The 17263-nt window shown below is 44.3% G+C and overlaps 1 protein-coding gene across 1 annotated transcript in view; it reads left to right on the top strand.

The window, feature by feature from the left end:
- The window catches only part of LOC102852311 (inhibitor of carbonic anhydrase-like), a 64785-nt gene that overhangs the window by 42925 nt on the left and 4597 nt on the right, over positions 1 to 17263 (top strand). The window contains exons 15-17 of the mRNA XM_006883423.1: positions 9371 to 9435; positions 13586 to 13770; positions 16718 to 16904. Of these exons, the coding sequence (XP_006883485.1) occupies positions 9371 to 9435; positions 13586 to 13770; positions 16718 to 16904 (437 nt within the window). The remainder of the gene's footprint in view (positions 1 to 9370; positions 9436 to 13585; positions 13771 to 16717; positions 16905 to 17263) is intronic.

Here is a 17263-nt window from a genome sequence, read left to right as displayed (position 1 = left end):
TTCCATTGCCATCCTTACTCTAACTTAATTATTTTTTTAAATTTAAATTTGTTATTAATTTCAGTGAAAATTTACAGAGGCTTTGGATTTCCATTCATTCATTGTTGTAGATTCCCTCATCTATTTCAATGAAATGTTCATTATTTACCTCCTTTTTTTCTTAGTGTTCCCCCAACCCCCACATCAGTCCTGTTTTATAACAGTGGCATGATGCAGTATTTGTCCTTTTGTGATGGAGATGTTTCACTCAGCATCATGTCCTCCAGGGTCACTCACTTTGTATAATATTTTATGAGATCCTTGTTGTTTAGTGTTCCATAATATTCCGTTGTGTGGATACACCACAGCTTCTCTATCCATTCGTTTGTTGACGGGCACTTGGGCTGCTTTCATCTCTTTGCTATTGTGAACAATGCAGCAACAAACATGAGTGTGCATATATTGCTTGGTGACAGTTCTGGTTTCTGTAGGGTACTGCCCATCACTCTTCTACCCTGCCACAGCCCAGTGCTTGTGTCCTTTCACCTTTATTGCTTGCAGGCTGAGGTTAGGAGGAACAAGAAGAAGGAAACTAAGCTGTAGAAACCTGATGGTAAAATCCAATGTGGTCCCAAGGTGTCCAGCCCCAGCGCCCCTCTAGAGAATTGTCTTGTGGACCTTACTGATTTAGGCATCAGAGGTGAGCTACTTAGAAGTGGCATAATAATAGATGTGGTGTTCCAATCCTAAATCTAGCCTGCCTTCCTTTTTTGGTGCAAATTGCAGACATGCTGAGTATTTGTTCTGAGCCTCAGTTTAAAATCAAGGGAAGCACAGCAGATGTGTGCTTCTTCCAGCTGCCTGACTGTTGTTATTGTTGGTATGTGCCGTTGGGCTGACCAAGAGTTGTAGCGACCAAGTGAACAACAGATCTGAATCTTACCCTGCCTTACCTTATCAGCCACCCTCACCATCTAGCTGATGTTGTTGTTAGGTGCTGTCGAATTGAGTCGGCTCAGAGCGACCCTATGAACAACACATCTGAACCCTGTCCTATCCTGCACCATCCTCACACTTCCTGACACATTAAAGCCCATTGGGGCAGTCACCGAGTCAGTCCACCTGGTCGAGGGGCTTCCTCTCCTTCGCTGACCCTCCACCCTTCTCTGCATCATGTCCCTCTCCAAGGAATAGCACCTCCTACTGTTGTTGTTGTTGTTATGTGCCGTCGAGTCGCTTGCGACTCACAGCGACCCTATGTACAACAGCCCTAAACTCCGCTCTGTCCTGTGCCAATCGCACTGTCTCTGACACTCCCATCCCGATTACCCCAGTCACTGAATCAATCCACCTCATAGAGGGCCTTCCCCTCCTGCGCTGCCCCTCCTCCCTCCCAAGCATGATGTCCTTCTCCAACATGTCTCTCCTCACAACATGTCCAAAGTATGTCAGATGAAGCCCCAGAATCCTTGCCTCCAAGGAGCCACCCTGTTTAACCCTTTCCAGGACGAATCTGTTTGTTTTCCTAGCAGTTCATGGTATTCTCAATACTCTTCTCCAGCACCACAGCTCAAAGGCATCAATTTTCCTTCTATCCTCCTTGGTCATTGTCCAACTCTCTGATGCATAACAAGTGATTGTGAAGACCATGGCCTGTATCAGACCCACCTTAGGGTACAGAGAGACACCACTGCTCTTCAGTACTTTGGAGAGGTCCCTAACAGCAGACTTTCCCATTGCAATGCGCCTTTTAATTTCCTGGCTGCTGGTGCCAAGAGTGTTGACTGTGGAGCCAAGCAAACTAAAGCACCTCCTACTAGAATGCCCAAAACAAGTGAGGCAAAGCTTCATCATTCTTGCCTCCAAAGAGCACTCCAACTGCACCCTCTCCAAGACATATCTGTTCATTCTCTTGGCCGACCATGGGATGTTCAGTACTCTTCTCCAACACCACAGCTCAAAGGCAGCAATTCTTCTGTCATCCTTATTCACTGACCAGCTCTCCGGTGCATGGCAAATGACCAGAAAGACTGTGGCCTCAATCAGATGCACCTTAGTCCTCAAACTGACATTATTACTCTTCAATAATTTGGAGAGGTCCCTAACTGCAGACTGTCCCAGTGTAATGCCAGAAAAGAAGAGAGATTTTTCTGACTGATGAGGAATATTTAAAAACTACGTCCTTCATCAGACCTCCTATATCAGGAATGAATTTCTCCATCTGGACAAGATGTATTTATTAGGCATATAGCACGTGGCTAGCACTGTTCTGAGCAGAGGGTGACAGCAGCAAAGACACACACGTCTGCTGTTCTCCCTGAGAGAGAAAGACAAACACAGAAAGAAAGAGTCAGACACCTCCCAACGGTCATAAGGGTCAGAGAGGGCCCAAATGGGGTGATGTGGGAGTGACTGGGGTAGAGGATGATTTTAGCAAAGGTGGGCAGGAGAGGCTTCTTGACGGAGCAGTAAGAATAAAGGCAAAGAGGCAACAAAACACATGCTGTGCTTGAGACGTGGAAAGAAGGTCCGGGTGGTGGAGCGCGATGGCGTCAGTGAGGAGGGGCCTGGGGCAGAGGAAGCGGCTCTGTTGGTCTGGCTGAAGAGGCGGATTTTACTCTAAAGGTCTCGGGCACTGGACGCTTTGAAGCAATTGTTGTTGTTGTTAGGTGCAGTGAAGTCAAGTACAACGCCTCGTGACTCTACAAAGAACAGATCCGAACCCGGTCCTATCCCGTGCCATCGTCATCATCTCTGGAGCACTCCAGCCCCGGCTGCAGTCAACTGCAATCTTGTTGAGGACCTTCCTCTCTTTCGCTGATTCCCTTACCTTTCCAAGTATGATGCCCTTCTCCAAGGACTAGCCTTGCTTAGCAACATGTCCAGAGTGTGTGAGATGAACCTTTGCTGTCCTTGACTCCAGGGAGCACGTGCTCCAAGACAGACTTGTTTGTTTTCTTGGCAGTGCAGGGGATATTTAGTTCTCCTCTCTAAAGCCACAGCTCAAAGACATCGATTCTTCTTCTGTTGTCCTTACACACTGACCAGCTTCCCGTTTTCTAGACATTGTGTGTATGACATTTGACAGTCCGGAACAATCTGTAACAAGATATACATTACAAAGTGAATTTGGGGAAAGGAGAGGGAAGATAAGGTATGCCGATGAATGAAATCCTATCCTTCCTGTAACTTTCACGAAAATCACAATTAAACAAACAAACCCCAAAAGGCCATCACTTGGATCAGGTGCACCTTACTCTTTGAATGGACATCCTTGCTCTTTAGAGGTTTGGAGGGTCCTTAAGAGCAGATTTTTTCCTTAAGTACCACGCCTTTTGATTTCTTTTTTTCTTTTTTAATTTTATTATTATTTTTGTGTCCATGTACAGTCAAATCAGATTCAACTGGTACAAGAAGAGATTGCTTGCTCCTTCTCCAGCAAAGCATCTGGTGGATTCAAACCGAGTGCCCTCAGATTTGCAGTGCAGCTTCTTGCCACTAGACCACCAGAGCTCCCTACATCTTTTTATTTCTTGACTACTAGTACCAAGGTGTACAAGTTGCTGTACAGCGGTAACTTGTGGTTGCTGTGAGGCTGAACACTGTGACACTGATATGTCAAATGTGTTAATGGCTGGTTACCCAGTGCTGACAGAGTGGGGTGGAGCTCCCCAATGAAAACAAGCGTGGAAGGAGGAGTGGCATCCACTTCCATAATCGCTTGCCTCCGGAAACCCTATGAACCTGGAGAGAGGATGAAAGGCACTCAAGTGTCAAGGACTCTCCTTCATAGGGTCACTATGAGTTGCCTGCGACTCCACAGCACTTAACAACAATAATATCAACAGACAGAGATGAGCTAGCCCAATGGACAGAAAATGATGCTACCAAGCCAAAGGGGGGTGACTTTTAATCCGCGGCCCTTGGGCCTGTCTTTCATTGTTTTTGTTCAGACTTTCCTCTAGGTCGTATAGCCTTGGTGTGTCCACTTGCCATACAGCGGTCACTTGTGGTTGCTGTGAGGCTGAACACTGTGACACTGATGTGTCAAATGTGTTAATGGTCGGTTACCCAATGCGGACAGAGAGTAGGGGGAGCTCCCCTATTAAAACAAGCTTGGAAGGAGAAGTGGCATCCACTTCCGTAATAGCTTGCCCCCGGAAACCCTATGAACCTGGAGAGAGGATGAAAGGCACCCACGCGTTGAGGACTCTCCTTCATAGGGTCGCTATGAGTCGCCTGCAACTCGATGGCACTTAACAACAACAACAACAACAATAACTAGTACCAAGGATGTTGATTGTGGGTCCAAGGAAGAGTGACAACTTCAATCGTCTCTCTGTTTATTATGACATTGAAAGAATAGGGTCATGTTAGGTGAATTAGGGTTTAAGAGGATCCCTATGTGTGTGGTATGGACGATATAAGAAGATAGGAGGGTGAGACGTAAGGCCAGCTGGCCTAGCATCAAATCCTAAATCCGACTTAGAAGGCTCTAGAAAACACCCACTGTCCATTGCTTTGCCCTGCCCCCTCTAAAGTCTTGTCCCTTCTGTAGTTCACAGATAGATGGCCTTTTTAGAGATCCCACTCCAACAATAGGGAGCTCCTGTGTCTTAGTGGTAAGAAGCTGTGCTGCCAACACAAAGGCGCGCGGTTCGAATCAGCCAGCAGCTGCATGGGAGAAAGATGAACAGTCACCTCTCACGTGATTTACTGCCTCTGAAACCCCTCTAAAGGGTCAGCTGTAACTCAGTTACAACAACTACAACAATATATGTTGAACGTTAACACCTATGCTAAAAACAGGGTTTTTTTTGCTTTGCACTTTTTGGCATTGGGATCAATGGTCTCATTTTGGTGCTGTTACGACACTGAGACAGAGGACCCAGAATTATCTGAGTACCTAACTCTTTACCTACACTTTCAGGCTAACTGGCCTCCTTTAAAATAGTGACTTCCATCCTTGCATAAGCCATTTTCACTCCTCCTCTTCTAGAAGACGATTGCATGATTTCTCTTCTCTTCTGAACTCTGACACCCCTTCCCACCTACAACACAACCTGGGAGAATTGAAGCTATCGACATTCATTCCCTAACCCCTCACTATCACACCTCTCCACCTGCCTGACTTGTGCCCACAACTGCCTGTTTGACATCAGCCCTGCACCCACCTAGACTGTATTCCCTTGAGTCTGTGTAAGCGCAATGCCCCAGGAATCTTCCCCCTTTCCTTATGCATTTCACCACTACCTCATTTCCATGAAAATACAAATATACTGCTCCTTTTCCCACATGAAAATGAATAAAATAGCTCTCTGTCTCACTTTCCTCCTCAACAGCTGCCAATTTCTTGCTTAAAGAGGCAAGAGACAACAGAACATCCTTGTTCACTTTATTACAAACGTGCTTTGGTGTCACAGCAGAAACGAAGCAGAACAACAACAAAAAAATCTCTGCAAAACATTTTTCTTCTGCAGAAGGATGTGCATGCAGGCCCAAATCTGACCAACAAGCACGCTGGTAGACAGTAAAAAAAAGAATCTAAGGCTCTGTCTTGTCATATTGGTTTTTACTCAGTGCTATTTTTACTTTAAAAATAGGTATTATTGTCAGGACAGGAGTCCAGAACGAAGGCTGCATAGTGGAGTGGACCTGGGGGAGGGACTGTATAACAATGAAAGAGTTTTTCTTTTACTTTTCAAAGAGAAGAGTGAACTCGAGGGGAGGGTTGGGCGGGGAGAAAAGGGCAACAATGAATGAATGGAAATCCAAAGTCTCTGTAAATTTTCATTAAAATTATAATAATAATAAAAATAGATTAAAAAAGATAAAATAGGAAAATGTTTCGCTTTTTTTTTAAAAATTTTAGACTTTGACTTAGTAGAAGTCTCCAAGCCATGGTCTGTCTATATCTCACATTCATAGCTATTTTAACCCATGAGAACATAGTGAGATATAGTAGAATTTCCCATTTTTAAAAAAATCTAACTTTATTTAGTCTTAAATAAAATCTCAAGTGCAAAATATGGCACAGAAAGATTATATTAATGGAGATGTCATAAAATCTGGATTTAAAATTAAATAGCTATGTCAGCTTAGACAGGCCACTTACTTCAATTTTTAGTCAAGAATTTGGGAGGCTTTTTTTCTTTTTTATATGTGTACCATCACTGACTGGTGCAGGTGGAAATTGCCCCTCCTTCTCCAGCAAACCATCTGATGGATTCAAACTGCACACCTGCAGGACTGTAGTGCAGCTCCTTACCACTAGGCCACCAGAGCTCTCTTGTTCAGGGATTTTTAACTTGGTTTTGTTCTTGTTCCTGCCTGGTTTGTTAATTTGCCCTGTACTTCACAGGACAAGGGTTAAGGCTTGAGGATGTTTGGAATGTCTTTTAGAGGACAATAGCATACCAGGAACTGGCCTTGGCTGATTCACAAGAAGAATACATGGATAAGGGAGCTTCTCATAGTAATTTTCAGAAGAAGAATTCTTGATTCACTTTTAACTCTATCTTGTAACTTTTGAAGAAAAGATACATCTATTTTTCTTTCCTATAACTCCAGTTTCTCTGAGTCTCTCAGGAGCTCAAATCAAGGTTATGCTCACTGCCTTTTTCCTCACCAATGGAATCGGTTTTATTGTTTTTAAATTACGGAGAGAAAACATAACTCCTCTTTGTTGGTACTTAAGCAGCCTACTTTCATTATACCTCCCCGCTCTTGGTCCCATGGTAGACAGTCTTTGGTGGGGCTCCCCGATTAAAACAAGCCTGGAAGCAGGAGTGGCATCCACTTCTGTAGTAGCTTGCCTCCAGAAACCCTATGAACTTGGAGAAACAATGAAACTTATACAAGTATTCAAGTCTTTCGTTCATAAGGTTGCTATGAGTTGCCTACAACTCAACGGCACTTAACAGCAACAACAACAACAACAACTCTTGGTCCACTACTGAAACCACACTTTTCAATCACCAGGGACTTCCACGTTGCATACTCAGTTCTTAGTCCTTGTGTTGCTTGATGAACAAGCATCGTCGACATAGCTAATCTCTCCTCCTCTGAGAGAAGTGTTCTCTCTCAGTTTCTAGGATTCCGCCCGCTCTTGGCTTATCTCTTGCCTTACCTGTCCCCACACCTGTTATAAAATAGTGTTCCAAGGCAGAGACCTGCACAGTCAACAGGTCAGTCCACGGCAAGGATAACATTTCGAACCAACTTAAGAGATAATGTAAAATGTGTCCCGAGAACAGGCGGCCCTAGTGTGCCAGACCTGGAAGCTGGACTGGTGAGGTCAGGGAGAGAAAGCGAGGGGTACTGATGGTCAAAGAGAATGATTCTCTTTTGTTGTTTATGAAAAAATATTTATTATAATTTATGATAATAACTAATGAGTTGCCATCACATCTGACTCAGGGTGATCCCCTTTTTAAAATTTTTTGTTTATTTTATATTGGTTTGCATACAAAATTAATATGAATTCATATGTGTTGTGTTTCACACATTTCCTTTACCCACATTGTATTTTGTTTTTTATGAATTTTTTAATTTTTTTCTTTATAATTAGAAATAGTTAAAGGAGGGGACAGTGCCCACATACCAAGGTAGCACAGTGCACAATAATTTTAGTGTTTCTTGGGAGAACAGACTTTAGTGCACAGAGCATTAAAATACAGGCTGAAACTTTTTTTTAGAGAAATGGAAAAGACAAGGAAGCAGAAGTAATAAAGATAGATTTTTTAGAAAGTTACATGTCAAAAGGGTAGACTTCCTTCCTTGAAAGGAAATACAGAGGAGAAACTATTCACATTGTATTTCATGTGATCTTTCCCATACATTGTGTTTTGTAAAATGAATCATCATTGATTTCTGCCCACCATTCTTTGCAGGCATGTGCTGAGTCCCTACCGTGATGAGGCCTGATACTGGGGACAGTATAGGATCATGACAGGATTTACTGTTTCTTATTTTTTTTATATGTGTATGTATAAATGTTGATGAGTAGAGTTCACTGGCTGAGAATTGTAGTCACAGGAAGATGTGGTTACAATTGTCTGAGGCAATGTGGATTTCTGAGACGGAAAAGTTTCTGAAGAGGCAAGGATGGTGTGCAGAGCACCTGGGAGGCTGCATCTGAGTGGGAGGCAGGGTGACCTCTGGTCACCCTCTGTCCCCAGAAGGCAGGAGAGGAACAGAGTGGCACTGTCTTCTCTCCAAGGAACACTTGCCATGTGCTTACGATGTGAATGTGGTGGGGAGGGGGCCAGGTATGAAAGTGGAAGCCAACTAGAACAATTAACAGCAGACTGTAGTTGTGACCTCTCCAAAGTACTAGAGAGCAATGGTGTCTCTCTGGAGACTAAGGTGCGTCTGATACAGGCCATGGTCTTTGCTATCACTTGTTATGCATCAGAGAGTTGGACAATGACTAAGGAGGATAGAAGAATTGATGCCTTTGAGCTGTGGTGCTGGGGAAGAGTATTGAGGGTACCATGGACTGCTAGGAAAACAAACAGATTCATCCTGGAGAGGGTCAAACCGGGCTGCTCCTTCGAGGCAAGGATTCTAAGGTTCCATCTAACATACTTTGGATATGTTGCAAGGAGGGACAGGTCCTTGGAGAGGGACATCATGCATGGTGGGGTGGAGGGACAGCGCAGGAGGGGAAGGCCACCTATGAGGTGAATTGATTCACTGACTGGGGTAATCAGGATGGTTGTATTGGAGACGGTGCGATTGGCACAGGACAGAGCAGAGTTTAGGGCTGTTGTGCATAGGGTCGCTGTGAGTTGCAAGCGACTCAATGGCATATAACAACAACAACAACAACATAGGTGTGATAAGATTCCTTCAAAAGCACAAGGGCGCTCTGGTGGCCTAATGGTAAGAAACTGCTCTGCAAACCTAAAGGCATACGGAGCCATCAGCGGCTCTGCAGGAGGACCGGCAATCTCCTCTCATGCGATTTACTGCCTCTGACAACCTTCTGGAGGGTCAGCTTTGAGGTTGCATAACAACCACCACACAGATGCTAATCTTTGGCTTTGTGTTTTGATGCAACCACAGTCATCTCTTGATTTTCCCCGTTAATAAAAGGACATGAAGCCCTCCTGTGGAGAAAACAGTCAGTGTTTAAAATAAGGAAACTAATAGCAACAATGTAGAGTAGAAACGGAACAGCAGCTTTGTTTTATTACCTTCTGCTTCCCAGCCTGTATGCCCAGAAATGGCCTGGATGTTGGGTGGGGTTTGTTTTTGTCTGTTTGTTTTTGTTTTTGTGGGGAAAGGGTCAGTGTCAGATACACCAACTGGCTTGGGTCAGCTGTGAAACCTCAGGGCTTTCTTTCCCTCTCCACCATTCACTACCTCTCTGACCCTTGCTGTGCAGATGCCTGGTTGAGAAGGGAGATGTGGCCTTCCTGAAGCACTCCACGGTCCTGCAGAACACGGACGGTAGGTGCCTGCATTGTTCTTCCTTCCTTTCTGTGGAAAAATGGGTATCTCTCGGGTGGAAACCACCAACCTTAACTCCCACTCCTGTTTGGGCAACTAGAATTTTATGAATCCTGTCAAGCTTCCAGTGCTAACTTTAAAAAAAAAATTTATTATTATTATTATTATTATTATTATTATTATTATTATTTGTGTGTGTGTGTGTACCGTCAAATCAGATCTGACTGGTACAGGAGGAGATTGTCCCTTCTTCTCCAGCAGAGCATCTGATGGATTCGAACTATGTACCTCTGGGATTGCGGTGCAGTTTCTTGTTACTAGGCCACCAGAGCTTTTTTTTTTTTAAGGAGGTGGGATGAAGAAAGACCTCACGTCTGATCAGGCTTAGAAGGTTGAGCCTGCTGTTGCATTACCCTTGAACCCAGCTTCCACACAGAAGTCATAGCCTAGTTCTCTCAGCTCACAAAAAAACGGGAAGACTGTGTTAGTGGCCAGACACATGGGGCATGAATTGTGGATAATTTGTAATAATTTACCTTTACATACATATGTTACTTCTGTGAGCTAGTGAGGGGTCTAACTTATACCCACGTACACTCCCAAGGTTCTACGTAAGACCGCACTGGGGTTGGTGGAGGGAGATGAGTTCTACCAGAGGCCGCTTGCTTACGGACTCTGTGTTCATGGTCATCAGGGCAAGAACTAGCAAACTCAGGCCCTGTGACCAATTCAACCTCCTCTCCACTCCACTTTCTCCTAGCCTTCTCTACCTCCCAGAGTAAAGGGAGGTAAAGGAGAAGTATTTCAAACAGGCTACCCAAACTTTTAGAGCAAAAAAACCAAGAGCAGGATCAATTTTACCAAACGATGATTTAAAACTCTCCTATGAAGAGAAATCAACCAAAACCAAAGACATATAGAAAGATGCTTGGCATGTTGCAAAAGGCTTACCAGTTTAGTCAAAAGAAAGATGTTTGATAACAGTGGTGTGAGAGAGGATAGGGGCAAAACCCAGTCTTATATGCTCTTGGTTTAGATATAAATTATTTGACATTTCCATTAACCCCTTTGCATCTTCTGAGCTTTAATCCCTGGGCAAAAAGCTGCCTCTTTGATCTCCTGTAGTGGATTGTTTTCTATGAAACTTTTAATTGGAGGTACTCTTTGAACTAGAAATCACATTTACAGGAGCAATTTCATAATCTCTTCTTTTAAGCTAAGATCCATCTGACATCAGCAGTGACACCTCTCCTTCAGCTTGAATTTCTGATGATTCTCTGCCCATGTATTGTTCCAGATGTTTTTGAATAATTGTCAGCAAGATTTTACTTGCTTGTGATAGTAATGATATTGTTCAAGGATGTCACACTCTGTTGGATCACTTTTATTGAGACTGGGAATAAATATGGATCTCTTCCAGTCAGTTGGCAGAGACTGGTAAACACATCCAGGCGTGCATCCGTTTCCTAAATTGGTATTCCATCAATTACTGAGGTCCTATTTTTTTTGCCTATGCCTTCAGTGCAGTGCAGCTTGGACTTCTTCCTTCAGTCCTGTTTGGGTTTTTCGTGTTTTGTTTTGTTTTTTTACTGCAAAAGAATTCTTTTTTTAAAAAAAATTTCATATTGATTTGCATACAAATTTCAAATCCATTATAGTTCACACTACCCTTCATTCACATTGTTTCATATAATTGTTCTCATTCATTATGGGTTTTTTCCCCATTTTTAAAAAATCCCCCCCACACTAATTTGTTTACAAAACTCAAATACAAATTCAAACAAATTCTTTCAATTTCCTGCACACCCCCAACCCATTAGATTGTACAACCCAATGATTAACCCCCCCTTCCCCTGCACATCCACATCCCTCTGCTTCCAGACTCTCCCACCTTCCTGGATCCTTATACTCGTTCTACAATAACAGTTTTATACAATATTTATCCTTGTGGGACAACCCAAATGTCCAACCACAAACGAATCGATTGAGAAATTGTGGTGCATTCACACAATGGAGTACTATTTGGTTTTTGATCATATGCTACATCCTGAAACGGGTCAGTATCAACTTATTCTTCGTGGTCTAGTGACTCTGTACATTCCTTCCATCTTCTTTTGATACTTCCTGCACCAGTCAAGATTTTGCCCATACAGTCCTTCAGTCTTGCAACCTGAGGCTTGAATTTGTTTTTCAGTCCTTTCAGCTAGAGAAATGTTGAGTGTATTCTTCACTTTCTCTTTTCTAACTTAAGCTCCTCAAGACATTTCGTTATAGTACTCTGCTTTGTCTTCTCAAGCTGCCCTTTGACATTTTCTGCTCAGCATATCTTGTTTTGCCATCTCACTGTTCCAAGGCTAGTTTAAGTCTCTTTGGAACCATTTTAGGGAGATTTCCCCCATTTCTTTTCTCTTTTTTAGTGATCTTTTGTATTCTTCATGGGTGATGTCCTTGATGTCATTCCACAACTCATCTGCTCTTCAGTTGTTAGTTTCAGTGTATCAAATCTATTGGGTTTTTTTTTAAAACATTTTTTATATACTTTTGTGTGCATGTACCATCAAATCAGACCTGACTGGTACGGGAGGAGATTGTCCCTCCTTCTCCAGCAAAGCATCTGGTGGATTCGAACCGTGCACCTCTGGAATTGCAGTGCAGCTTCTTCCCACTAGGCCACCAGAGCTCCCCTCAAATCTATTCTTAAGATGGTTTTTAAATTCAGGCAGGATACATTCAAGGTCATGTTTTTGGTTCTTATGCACTTGTTTTCATTTTCTCCACCTTTAATTTGAACTTGCATAATTGGGATGGGAGTGTCAGAGACAGTGTGACTGGCACAGGACAGAGCAGAGTTTAGGGCTGTTGTACACAGGGTCACTAGGAGTCACAAGCAACTCGGTAACATATAACAAAAACAACAGCAATAACGAGTAGTTAGTTGATGTTTGTTTCCTAGTCAGTCACTGCCTTTGTTTTGAACTGCTGATAACTAAGCTTCTGGAACATCTCCACGTATGTGTCAGTCTGATGCCTCTGTGGTCCATCAGATGAAGTCCATGTGTATAGTTGTGTTTATATTTTTTAAGTATTTGCAACTAATAAATAATTGATTGCACAAAATTCTATCATTCAATCTCCAGCCTTGTTTATGTCATGAAGGCCTTATTTTCTAGCTACCAGCCCTTCTTCATTTCCAACTTTTGCATTCCAGTCATCGGTTATTATTCACACATCTTGATTGTATGTTTGATCCATTTCAGACTGCAAAGTCGGCCATTGTTATTATGTACCATTGAGTTGCTTGTGACTCATAGCGACCCTGTGTACAACAGCTCTGAACCCTGCTTTATTTTGAGCCAACCTTATTGTCTCTGACACATCTGCCCCCATTACGCCAGTCACTGAGTCAGTCCATCTCTTTGAGGGTCTTCCAGGATCTTGCACTGTCCCTCCACCCTTCCAAGCATGATGTCCTTATCCTCCCTGCAAAAGTTGGTAGAAACACTCAATTTCTTCATCTTCAGCTTTCGTGGTGGGTGTGACCAGTTGAATAATTAATTGTACTAGCATTTCTTTGCATATGTGTGAATAAGTATCCTGTCACTCACAGGATTGAATTTTTTGCTAGATTTTGAAATGCCTTTCTTTGCCTTTGAATGCTACCCTCTTCTTTTTCAGTCATTTCCAGCATATAGAACCTGTGATTGTTTGATTAAAAATGAAAAATGTCCAATACCAGTCCATCTCAGTTCATTAATACCTAGGATGTTGATCTTTATGCATTCCACTCCAGTTTTCACAACTTCCAATCTCCTAGATTCATACTTCATACACCCATGTTCCAGTTGTTGATGGATATTTGCAGCCGTTTCTCTTCATTCTGTGTCTTGTCATATCAGCTTATGAAAGTTCCCCTAGCAGTTCCACCAGAGAGTGATGATGGGTGATTTCCTTCTGTGCAGTTTTCAATGCAGAGCCAGGCAGGAGTTGGTCCCCACTCCATGGCAATGACTTTGCATTGAGTTTTAGATGTTTTTTGACTCTGTCTGTTGTGACTCTCTTGAACACTGGCGGCTGGCTGGCCACATCCCCCAGGGAGGGGCCCCTGACCAAAGCCATCTACTTTCGCTGACCCAGCTTCCTCCTCTCCTAGGAAAGAACCCTGCACCATGGGCCAAGGATCTGAAACACGAAGACTTTGAGTTTCTGTGCCTCGATGGCACACGGAGACCTGTGACTGAGGCTCAGAGCTGCCACCTGGCCAAAGTCCCAAATCACGCCGTGTTCTCGAGGAAGGGGAAGGCTGAATTCGTGCGCAGAATTCTCCTCAACCAACAGGTACGGGCATCCGGGGCCTCCAGCTGCCCTCCCCACAAATGAGTTCTCAGTTCCCTGGGGGAGGTACACAGGCATTCCCACCCGGCCTCTGTAGCTTTCTCATGGGGCTGTGAGGATGGCTTCCACCAGCCCTGCCGCTGATTAAAGAGGAAGCCTGGCTGCTCTTTGACCTGGGACTGGTCAGTAATGCTGATTAAAAAACCACAATCCAAACCAGTCTCCACCCAGATGCCTCTGGAGCATGGTGTGTTTGAGAACTCTGCTCCCTTTTTGGGTTTGTCTTTCTTTCTTTCTTCCTTCCTTCCTTCCTTCCTTCTTTCTTTCTTTCTTTCTTCTCTCTCTCTCTCTTTCTCTCTCTTCCCCCTCTCCCCCTCCCCGCCCCTCCCCGTCTCCCCCTCTCCCCCTCTCTCTCTTCCCCCCATTCCCCCCCTTTTTATTTCAAAACAAACTGTGGCCAATTTTATTGTAGAAAAATATTACATGATTTCTTTTTCGCCAGTCTGTTCTGGCATGCTTCTAATGATATTAGAACCACCTGGATCAATGATAGCCAGTGTGCTTACTCTGTAGTATGTTCCATATGCTGTGCCCAGTGCAATATTATTGCCACCGTAGTGCTGGACACCAGTTTTGACCAATAAGGCATAGTACCTGACTTCAGGTTTCCTCAGAACTGGGCAGTTGTGGGCGAGGATGACCAACTTGGCTTTTCCTTGCCTGGTCATCTTCAGAGTCTGCTTGTACCCCAGCACCTATTTCCCATTTTCCTAACAAGTTGGAGCCTAGAGTTGATCGACTCCAGGGACTTTTTCGTCTTTTTTGCAGCCGGCCATCCCTCCACCTAGAGCTGCTTACAAAATGGCCGGGGAGGGAGAAAGCTGTTTGTTTTCTTGTTGTGTACCGTTGAGTCAGATCTGACTGGCACTGGAGGAGATTGCCTCTCCTTCTCCAGCAGAGTGTCTGGTGGATTCGAACTACGTGCCTTCAGGATTGCAGCACAGGTGCTTGCTATGAGGCCGCCAGAGCTCCCTTTCCATTCTGTTTTTAGTGGGTGATTTGTGGAAGCAGAGAGAGTCACTAGGCCTTATGTGCCGGGGCTCCTCTGGAGAAATGTGAACGTTCAACATAAAAGGGCTGGGAAAGTCTCAGACATTTCTGTGTGAAGTATCTCCCAGAGATTCACTTGGCCTCTGAGCAGATGTGTGCTCCGTCTTGGGGCTGCTCGGTCACTCCATGGGGCATTGAGAGGGTCCCTTTTGCTCTTGTCAGCATCCTACACTCTAGGCTGGGCCTCTACATTATGAAAAGGCGATCGCCGATTGGCTGCTCTGTGGCTGGACTGGAATGTGTTTACTGAGCCCAAGCGTTGTTCCAGGCTTCTGGAAAATGGAGAGCGCTTCTTCCTTAAAAGAGAAGGAGGAGGCTTTAAGGTTAGTTAGCATCAGGGTTAGGGTTTGTCGTTGTTGTTGTGTACCATCAGGTTGGAACCCGCAGCTGACCCTCCAGTGAGTTTTCAGATGTAGTTAATCACACTGAAGGAGATTCCCTCCTATCCTTCTCCCATGGAGCAGCTGCTGGATTCGAACCATGTGCCTTCAGGAATTTGAACTCCGCGCCTTCAGAATTGCAGCGCAGCTTCTTGCCACTAGGCCACCACCAGAGCTCCCTTAGGTCTCCTAAATCGCATTATGCTGAAGAAATTAAAAAACCTCTTTCAATACGCTCTCTCACGCTCTGTTCTTAGAGGGGCTGAAACCAGTTATCTGTGTATCAGCATGTGTGGCTCCTGCATCACGAGTAAGCCACGATGCCCTAGGGATTGCTGGCAAAGTAAGAGATGGACAAAGTCAAAAGTCTTGGACTTTCGAAAGGGCAGGTCCCAAGTACAGGTGAGCTACCACTTTGTTTACAAAGGATACGTATTTAAAAAAAAAGAAAGAAAGAAATGAGGAAGGAGGTACAGATGGCTGAATATTTGGGGCATATCCAGAGATTCATAGAGGCTAGGATGCAGGGTGTTCTATGCACTAGGAAAACATACAAGTCATATGGAATGTTGAAAACACTCTGCAGTGATTAGAGAAGTAGACGTATAGTGGCAAAATGAAGCTCCTTCTAATGACTAACTGGATTCTAATGACGGCTTGATGCAGTCGGTGCCGGCAATAGCTTGAGTGTGTCAGGAAGTCTGAGAATGGGACGGGATAGGACAGGTTCAGGTCTGTTATAGTAGAATCACTGTGGGTGATACTCAATTCGACAGCACCCAACAAAAACAATGGCCAAGAAAGCCTGACGATTTAGTTGGTTAAACATTGCGCTGCTAACTGGAAGGTCAGCTGTTCGAATCCACCCGCAATGATGATGCCATTTCCCCCCATAAAGATTTCCAGCCTTGGTGAGACCATGGGGCAGTTCTACTGTAGCCTGCAGCTCTCTAGTCGATTATCCTGTAGAATCAACTCTAGCGCTGAAGGGTTGTGTGTTAGGTTGAGTTTACACACATCATCAATGACTTTATTAATTCCATTTACAAATGAGTGTGATCACTCATTGAGTCCAGTAAAGAATTCCCCAAAGTCACACAATCCAGAGAGTTGAGCTCTTAACACTATACCTTTTCCCTTCACTCTTCCTGTAGCCTGGCCTGTGAGTTTGAGACTTAAGATATCTCGAGCATGTCACCTCTTCTAAGATCTCGTGCTTACCATGCACCTACAATCATGTGAGCCAACTTATTAAAATGAATCAATCTCGCTGAAAAAACAGAACAAAACAAAACTATGCTTTTTGCCATTTTGTCACAGTGCCTCCTAACCAGTGCCTGTGTCTGTCCCACATCCCCAGGAGGCTAGTGGATTTCAGTCTTCGAGCATAGAACACACGCCCCTGAGGTTCCTGGTGCCTCCGATCAGTCACTCACTGTCTGCGTTTCTGTCCCACTCAGGAGCTCTTTGGAAGAGATGGGTTTGAATATGCGATGTTCCAGCTGTTCAGCTCGTCAGGCCATGACCTGCTGTTCAGTGACGACACCGAATGCTTGGCCAACCTTCAGAACCAAACCACCTATGAGGAGTACTTAGGGCCCGAGTATCTGAAGACACTTGGGAACCTGAGACAGTGCCTAGCCAGTGGTAAGTACAGTAACATATCAACGCGAAGTGGCATGAGGATCAGAGTGAGTGTGTTAGTACCCGTGGGGTCTGGGCAGGAACTTGGAGGAACCCAGGGTTGTGGAGGGTCTGTCGCCCGCCCTGTGGGAGGATCCTGGCTCCTGCTGAAGCAGCTCACGTACACAGCGGCCTAGGACGCTGCCTGGAGAAAGGCCAAGTCGTTTTAAGGAGAAGATGACAACAGTAGAACTCGAGGTGACCTGGAAATGAAACATGTTTGCATACTTATTTTCAGGTTTACTAATTAAAAATGTGTGAGGACTTGTTGTTGTTGTTATGTGCCGTTGAGTCGCCTGCAACTCATAGCAACCCTATGTACA

The sequence above is a fragment of the Elephantulus edwardii genome, unplaced genomic scaffold (assembly GCF_000299155.1).
Source record: "Elephantulus edwardii isolate Elephantulus edwardi_28Jun2011 unplaced genomic scaffold, EleEdw1.0 scaffold00027, whole genome shotgun sequence".
Lineage (NCBI taxonomy): Eukaryota > Metazoa > Chordata > Mammalia > Macroscelidea > Macroscelididae > Elephantulus > Elephantulus edwardii.
Note: the sequence above shows the minus strand (reverse complement) of the source record. Positions and strands in the feature narration are given on the sequence as shown.